The sequence below is a fragment of the Poecilia latipinna genome, unplaced genomic scaffold, assembly GCF_001443285.1.
Source record: "Poecilia latipinna isolate Pla-1442-1.1 unplaced genomic scaffold, P_latipinna-1.0 Scaffold3, whole genome shotgun sequence".
Classification (NCBI taxonomy): domain Eukaryota; kingdom Metazoa; phylum Chordata; class Actinopteri; order Cyprinodontiformes; family Poeciliidae; genus Poecilia; species Poecilia latipinna.
This window is the reverse complement of record NW_015112619.1, coordinates 566,107-574,490: the sequence shown is the minus strand read 5'-3', so window position 1 is coordinate 574,490 and position 8,384 is coordinate 566,107. Positions and strand designations below refer to the sequence as shown.

Here is an 8,384-nt window from a genome sequence, read left to right as displayed (position 1 = left end):
GTAACTCAAAGCGGAAAAAAGTGAGCCGCATTAGATCCTGGAGATGTGACGTCAACGCCTTAGGTGCAAAGAGCCCATTCACACTGGATTTTCACAGGAAATGCTACTTTTTCTAGCTGAATTTGATAGTAGCACTTATGGCTTTTTGACACAACTCCTTAAAATGATTGTGGCTTTTAAATTAAGCTTATGAAACCGTTTTGATTTCCACATTTTTGTATTTAATGATTTGGAAACAGATTTCAGTAAAGTTTGAGAAAACTGGCTCTACTTAAATATTACTGACGTATAATAACATGCAAATAAAATATTGATGAGGCAGCACTAAGTAATTTCCTCCTGTACTCAAATGAAAACTCGACACAAAGAAACAAGACACAAGTAGGTTGGAAAGGACCGACAGTGAATTGTCTGTAAGTTTTTATTAAACCTTAAGTACAAACTGCAAAAGTAAAAAACTGTAAATATAACCAACATGAAACTCTTTCCCAATGAAAGGAAAGGCCGACGTGCGGCTTTAATAAATTAAGTCACCAGAGATCCCATTGTGAGCAAGTAGTTTATATTGTAGAAAATGGAAGAAAAAAAAACAAACGAGAACTAAGCAATAAAACAAAAACTGGAAGGAAAAAAAAAATCCCGTAAGAATAAAATATATTGTAAGGCCATAAAAACTTGACAACCACTTTTTATGAAGCTGAAAACACCTTGGTATTTCTTTAAATAGTCCTAAAACAGTTCAGTCTTCTGCGAGGGACAAATACCGACAAACTGGATTATAGGATTTTTTTTTTTTTTCCTTGACAGTCACCACTGGCAAGCTCAGTGCAACATGAGTAGCTACTACATTTTTGTTGAATTTTCAGTAATGAAAATGTAAAAACCCATTTTTTGTCAACATATCCTTTTTTTCCCTTTTCTTTAAAAAAGTAAAGCTAAACAAACAAAACTAGGCTGGAGGAAAAGAGGGGGTGGGGGTGTAGGGGTCAGGAGGGGGCAATCATTGGCTACTCAATATCTTCTTTCTTAGTGATATAAGCAGCACTTAAAATTTTTATACACATTTACCAGAGCAAAACCCTGTAAGCATCTAACTCACACAGATGAAGAAAGGGAATTGTAAGGCTTTTTCTTCATCAAGCACTCTCCTCTCTGGAAAACTCTCTCTTCTGCATTCTTTTCCTTCCTTTTCTTTCTTACTTAACCCCGGCAAAAGGCTCAAGTATTTAAAGAAATTTACAGGATATATGTACAAAAAAGTTGATGTTTGTTTGTTTGTGTTGGACTTTTTTCCTCTGTAAAAATTACTCATAATATATCTGGAAAAAAAAGGGGACAAAATAGCAAAAAAGCATAGAAAGAAAAATCGATATTTCACATTTTACACTCATTAACTAGTGGCTCTACTTGAGATAACACATCAGCTCAACAAATGGGAAACAAAAAACCCCAAAATAATAATATAATAATAATAATTAATGTTTACTGGTACAGATGAAACAAGAGGACTGGAAGAATGGAATGTTAACACGATTGCACATCTAGAACCAGAAAAGCCTGAAAGCCTTTCTGACCTGTGGGGCGTGAAGCAGGCACCAAACGCCCCCCTCAAACATCTTTTTTTTTATTTTTATTTTTTTGTGTTGTTATACAGTAATTATAACCAACAGCACCAATAAAACGGATCTCCTCGCCAAGTGTCAGGCACTGATTTCTGGCGAGAGATCCCTCCGTGTCGACGCGGAAGTGAGGCTCTGCTTCGCTCATGTCCGCTGACAGACGAAACAAAATAAAATACGAGAAGGAGAAACAAAACCAAACCTAGCAGAAAAAAAAAAAAGCTAAAGATTCAAAATAGAAGTCAAAAAATGTAGCCAACCAACATCGTCTTTTCAAGTTTTTAAATCTTGCATCACCTCCTTTAAAGAAAATCTGCAGGAAATGCATCACAAACGCATAAAATTCAATAAGAAAGGACTCTTCTTCCTTAAAATCAAGGACAGAGAGAAACTTTGGGTAACTACTTAACGTCATCTGGAAGGGGGGAAAAAAACTTAAACATGATGGTGGGGGATCCATTTTATTCGTTCCAAGTTTTAACAGGGATGGGGGGGTTCAGTCTCAGGAGCAAGTGATGCAAGAAAAAGGTAACAAATGTAACCCATTCTGAGTCAGAAAGGACGGAGGGGTAAAAATGGGGCCCTGTCAAGTCTTCCTCTGAATGTTAATGCTTGTACTGTTGATTCAGAGCAGGTCGGGGGCGAGTGGGGGGAGGGGGGGAGACTATAAAATCATAAAAAATATCACTCGAGATAAAAACTAATTCTTCTTTCACACTAGTGCAAAAAAGACATCTTGCTTTGCGTTTATTTTTCTGTTTTTCAGAAACAAGCTGTCGCTAAAGGAGAGGTGAGCGAAATGGAGACTGAGCTCGGGTGAGGACTGGGTGGTGGGGGTGGGATTGGGGGTGGGGTAGTGATCCTGCTTAATGTAGAAAACAAAACAGAAGTGGCAGAAGATCCCCCGCTTGTCCGCTTCAGGACACGGCCGCCGCCTTCGGCATGTGGATGGACGACAGGCGGGCCAGGGACACCTCCACAGTGGCGCGCTTCCGGGGCCCCCGCTTGGCTGGCGATGCTTTGGCGGGGCTTAGAGTGTGGCAAGAGTCTCCCACTCCTCCACTAACAATGACGGCTCCTCCTCCGACGCCGACCCCTCCGTTCTTTAGCATGGCCCTACCGCACACCTGGTTCACCAAACTGTTGATTTGCTCCTGTACGGGAACAGTGTTGCGGAAAATGGGATGAGCACAAACACAAGTGGGGTGAACTTTTACTTTTATAGACATCTTCATTTTTAAAAGAACTTAAAATGATCTCCACAGTTACATCTCCTGCCAGGGTTGAGAAGATGCTCTTGTTCAGCCTGTGACGGCGTGTTCTGTACACTGACGCAGTTTTCAGGAGGCTAACATTTCTGTATGGATATTTGTTTTTATTGGTTTTATGTAAACTTTTAATCTTAAGAGATTTGATTTTCTTTAAGTAACATTAATCAAAATAACTGCATGAAATACATGCTTCTGCATGAACAAAATTTAGAGAATATATGAAGTTCACTTTTTGAATTGTATTAGAGCAAACTGATTAACTTTCATAATATTGTTGTTTGTTAACCCGCAGCTGCAGGATATGCATTTGCAAATGTACATTAAGCAAAAAGAGAAAAAAACAAAGAGAATACGAGAAAAGTTCAAGTGTAAATAAATTTGGTTTCGCTTTCAGCAGCCAGAGTTCATCATTTATTCATAAGCCGACAAAAACATTCTGAAAGAGTGTCAACGGTGAGTGTTCAGTTTTATTTCTAAGTTGACGCCGCCCCCTTCTGGACACAGAGAGAACATCTCACCTCGTCATATCGATACATCATCTTAAGGCCCCTGCAGGACTTGTGCTTCTCCACGTAGCGCAGTGCACACTCCAGACAGAAAACCACGTTGTCCGTCTCCTGAACCACCTGCAAAGATGTGAAAACGATACAATATTACCACAAGGAAAACAGATCAAAGAGCAACAGGAATGTTTGCAACCCTTTATAAATGTCCTCCGCTCTTAGATCATGGTTCTCACTGGATTATTGTGAAAAGGTTTAGTTTAGACACTCTGCTCTCACCATGGACAGGTAGCAGAGGTGTTGACAGATTTGGCAGCGTCTCTCCAAGGACTCCAGTGCCAGCCATTTCCCGCGGGGCTTCTTGCGCCCGTCGGCGGGGCCGAGGTTGCCGTCGTGCGTGCCGTACCGGGCAGAGGACAGCAAACCCGCGTTGTAAAGTTCCTGACGTTGGTGCAACTCTATGTTCCTGGAGGGCGAGCGAGAAGCAGGTTTCAGAAAGAGACAGGAGACCGTTTTCAGGAAGCGCAGAGCAGAACCTGTCGACGTTTGATTGCAACTGAGCAAACAGAAGTAAAGTTTCTCTGGTGATATTTACTAAATGTTTATACGTATTCCCAATACAACGTGGACAAATAACGGGCAAAGAATTTAACAGGAAGTAACACACTTAGAAAAAAGTATATGTGTTTGATCTTTATAGGCACCAGGTCAGCTACAAGCACCAAAGTAATAAAATAAAAATAAAAAAATGGCAGCTTCAAAACTGATCAAAGTTTCCATCACACTCTTTCCACCAACTAAAGTAATTTAATTGGGGTGCCTCATAGAATAATCCTTCCTTTTTTCTTTTTTTTTTTTTAGAGTAATACAACACTGACCCTCTCCCACAACAGTTGCTGCACCCTGCTGGTGAGCTGCCTGAAGGAAGGCTCCCACTTTTCTGACTGTCATGGTGCGAAAGCAAAAAGAATCACTATATAGTCTCCCTCATGCAGGTACTGTGAATTTAAAAGTACTGTTGGAAAACTAGAAGTGGGATCTGTAAAGCGGTCGACTGCAGGAAACTAATTACCCAATTCATTTTTGTGTTATTCTAAAAATGCCTGAAATGATACAATTGAGACAAAAATGTATAGCACTGTAAACACGTAGTTACTACTTCTAAATTTAGTGGACATTTCTGCTCTAGTCTGTGCATCAAAATAACAACACAATATATTAAAATAAATAAGTGATCTCTTCGTGCTGTATAATTTTATTTAAAATTTTGGCGTAAATACTTATATTATACTATGTTATTGCACACAAAAAGTCTAGCCTTTCAGTCTTCTACAAGTCAAAGCCCTAACCTGGTCCCTTTTATGAATATTTTAAATCAAGACTTATTTTAGACCTGTGACATTATAAAGAAGTGTTTTTGTGTGGTGTGGCGTCCTGCCTGAGGTCTTTGAGTAGGGTGGAGATGGTGGTGAGGAGAAGGCCGTTGTCCCTCTTGGACTCGGTGGTGGCGATCTGATACAGTAGCTTCTCCATGGAGAAGGGCTTGGCTATGCAACGAAATTTCAGGTCCTGGGCAAAAAGCAAAAACAAGCATAAATCACATGTTACATATGCAATTCATTTCTTTTAGTGAACCGATGTAAATAGTCAACTTTTCTTTCCAAATATCCCTTTTGCGCAAGTAAATACTTGTTGGATTTTTCTTGCAGAGTTAAAAATGTTGAATTAAATGAAATAAAAAAAATGTCTGCTTTATTTGACCCAACGTCCAAGTTACTGCTGGGTATACCCGCTCATATTCAGCACAACTAAAATGTTCACCTGGTGTCATGGACTGACCTTTGCAGCCTGGTAACCCAGGTTCATCCAGTGTGGCGTGGCAAAGTGCACCGTCTCCGACACGCTGTAGCCACAGCACACTTTAGAGACAAAGGCACCGGGGAAGCAGACCACAAACTGACCACTCCGCTGGACCGTACGGTAAACCTTGATGCCTTCACGGCACAGCACCTCTGGAGAGATCTGGAGGGTTAACGACGAAAGAGAGAGAGAGAGAAAAAGAGAGTAAGGGAAGAGTTCCCAAACAATCTGACCAAATGTTATACTTTTCAGATCTAAAATAAATTTTGTTTCTGGTATTTAAGGCAGGACACGGCTAAAGTTGTCACGGAACGAACTAAATGTTGGTTGGATGGACGGAGAGTCTAGATATGCAAATATATTTCTACACATTCATACAAAGGCATGAAGCAAAAGTTAAAGAAACAAGACCACTGCTCCCACACAGACACTACTCACCATAATATTCTTCTCCAGCATTTCTAGTCCTGGGGTGCCATTGGCTTGAAGCAGTGTATGGACCACCTTGTCCAGCTTAGCCTTCTCCTCAGCAGGGACAGAATACCTGCCAGAGAACAGAGGTTTCATCCCGTTAATCTAAGCTTTGCGTGTTACCACGATGTGGCAGATCTTAAACGCAGGTCGGTGACACTTACCAAATGCAATCAGCACCAGTGTGTAAGTAATCAATATATGGAAGGCGATTTTGGTCTCGAGACCAGCATGAGGTAGAAAAGACCATGCCAATGTTTAGCCAGGGAATGGTCACCCCTGAAAAAAATGGGACGGAGGCGTTGACTGCCGAGTTCACCGCAGGCAGAGTAACGCACAACATTTGACAAGATGCGCCTGATAAAGCTTGTTGGTCTGTAGAAATATACAAATACAGTAATGTCTTACCAGGCACAGCACCCAGATGCCTCAGTATGGATCCAGAATTATTTGGGAGAACGGTGAGGTTCCATCCATGTCTGAGGAGAGAGGCGAAAAAATTATATTTAACAAACATCTTCAACGAGACACTTGTGAATCCTCCTGCAGATTGCTCTACAAAGACAATCTGTCTTTGTCAGACCCGGATGTTGAATAGCGTTCACAATTTTGTTCCTGGAGCACCGAAGCTGAAATTTCAATCCTCGTCTTACTAGGGGCTAAAAGAGGTGAAACGCTCATTAGCCGAATTAGTCTGAACCACTCCATGCATTTGTCACGTCGAGATAAGAGGTTCTTCATCAGCGCAGGAAGAGCATCTGCGTGGCATAACATGAGCTTAAGCCGTGTCGTTGCCACGTCACTAAGGTAACGTCTGAGCTGAGGTTTCGACAACAACCGGTGAAAACTCTGACTTTGCAGCTCACGTTCGTTCATCCGAATGTTTAGGATATTAAGTGCGAGGCCCTTACTTTGAAAATGGCTCTGATTTTCCTGTTGGGAAACCACTGCCGTGTGTACTGGTGTCCACCTTTCCACAGTGGACTGCCACGTGGGCGTCTCTCTGCTCCACTATCCTCCAGTATTCTTGCTGTAAAAAGAGACAAAAAAAAGGGAAAACTGTTGACTTAGAAATGCATGAAGCGTATTCCAGGTGTTGTACTGAAGTGATGAATGGTTTCCTTCAGCAGCTTGACGTTCTCATTTTACCCACAGTTGCAGAATAAATTCAGCCACTAAAAGTTGTTGACTTTCCTTTTCTCGTTTGATGTGGGGTTTTTTTTTTTTTTTGGAGACTTACCTCAACCTCAGCAGCTCCAGGTTCCTTATTAAAGCACATGGTCATGGTGTTCCGGGCTATCCTGAAGAAGTTGGTCAAGGAAACTGATTTCCCCTGTAAAAAAAAAAGCTAAATTATCCATTGGAAGAGACTAAATGTCGTGATTGAGAAAAAGAAACCAAGGAGTGGCAAACTAAAAGGAAGGATGTGAAGAGAAAATTAGTAAAAGGAATAATTTTTCCCCCTCCAAACTTAAAAGTTTGTTTAAATCAAAGACTGGATAAAATGACATGTTTACAGACAAATGTATATTTATCCTATTTTATGAGAGTCCTACATCTACAAATCTGCTCACTGTATGCCTTAACCTTGTCAAATCCTTGAGCTCAAAGCAACTTATTTAGATGAGATTTGTCAAATCTCATCCAAAGAAGTATAATAAAGTTAAATCAAATATACTTGTTTTGTTTTTTTTTTCCTGACAGTTCAAATACTTCTTAATCATTTAGAGACCATAATTATACTCCTGACAAGCACTTTGTTCTCTTGACAGGACAAGTGAAATCGGACCTCCTTCTTAGAGGCCTCTTATAATCAAAAACTGCCCACAAATCTAAGCTGTGCATGTTGTGACGGAGTCATTGATTGTTCTGGGTCATGTCTGTTGGCAGGATCTCAGCTCTTCAAAGGAAGGTCAGATAGGGAGGGAGTCGGTTACCGTGGGAGACAGGGAGTGAGAAAGAGGGGGAAATTAAAAAAATAAAAAAAAAATAAAAAAAATCCAATGAGATCCAGACTTGAGATGATTAAAGTTTGCTTCAGAGTCAAAGTGAACGTGCGAGAAAGTTACCAAAGTCACTTTCATGACTGATGAACTGCTGAATTACCTTCAACTCAACAACACATGTGTGCACACAAATCAGTCCTGCTGAAAATGAACAATAATGTGTAGAGCTAAAGAACACGCACGTTTTGAAAGGAGTAGTTTGGCTTTTTTGTTGTTGTTTGTTTGTTTTGGGTTTTTTTTTTTACTTGACCTACATTTCAACCAGCCAGATCAGCAAAGCAGCCAAGAGGAAATAGTGGTGGGAATATTGTGCATGTGAATCCATGTGCACATAAGGCCTACAGAGTAGCGTACAGAGAACACAGCTGCAGAGACATATTTTGCTCAGAAGATATGGAAGGTACAAAAACGACAAGCTGACGTTTCCATCAATCGAGCAAAAGATATGGTCTGCTCAAAAAGTTTACATACACTCACTATATCAGCGTGAATGCGATAACTTAATGACCCATTTGAACCTTTCGTTTTTGAGATGACATGATGCAATAAAACCCGTCAAGAAATGGGTGCACAGATTGGAATGTACTGTAGATTTCCTCTCACCTGCACAAGGTCAAAATTGTACATGCAGGCTCAAATATCTGAATACCCACA

At 40.6% G+C, this 8,384-nt stretch overlaps 1 protein-coding gene across 1 annotated transcript in view; it reads right to left on the bottom strand.

The window, feature by feature from the left end:
- Nucleotides 1-1,618: 1,618 nt before the first annotated feature.
- Nucleotides 1,619-8,384, bottom strand: part of jarid2b (jumonji and AT-rich interaction domain containing 2b) — a 120,349-nt gene continuing 113,583 nt past the window's right edge. The window contains exons 9-18 of the mRNA XM_015048039.1: nt 6,965-7,057; nt 6,636-6,754; nt 6,133-6,203; nt 5,889-6,003; nt 5,692-5,797; nt 5,233-5,415; nt 4,832-4,962; nt 3,673-3,859; nt 3,409-3,516; nt 1,619-2,773 (exon numbers count right to left, since the gene is read on the bottom strand). Of these exons, the coding sequence (XP_014903525.1) occupies nt 2,537-2,773; nt 3,409-3,516; nt 3,673-3,859; nt 4,832-4,962; nt 5,233-5,415; nt 5,692-5,797; nt 5,889-6,003; nt 6,133-6,203; nt 6,636-6,754; nt 6,965-7,057 (1,350 nt within the window). The 3' untranslated portion in view covers nt 1,619-2,536. The remainder of the gene's footprint in view (nt 2,774-3,408; nt 3,517-3,672; nt 3,860-4,831; nt 4,963-5,232; nt 5,416-5,691; nt 5,798-5,888; nt 6,004-6,132; nt 6,204-6,635; nt 6,755-6,964; nt 7,058-8,384) is intronic.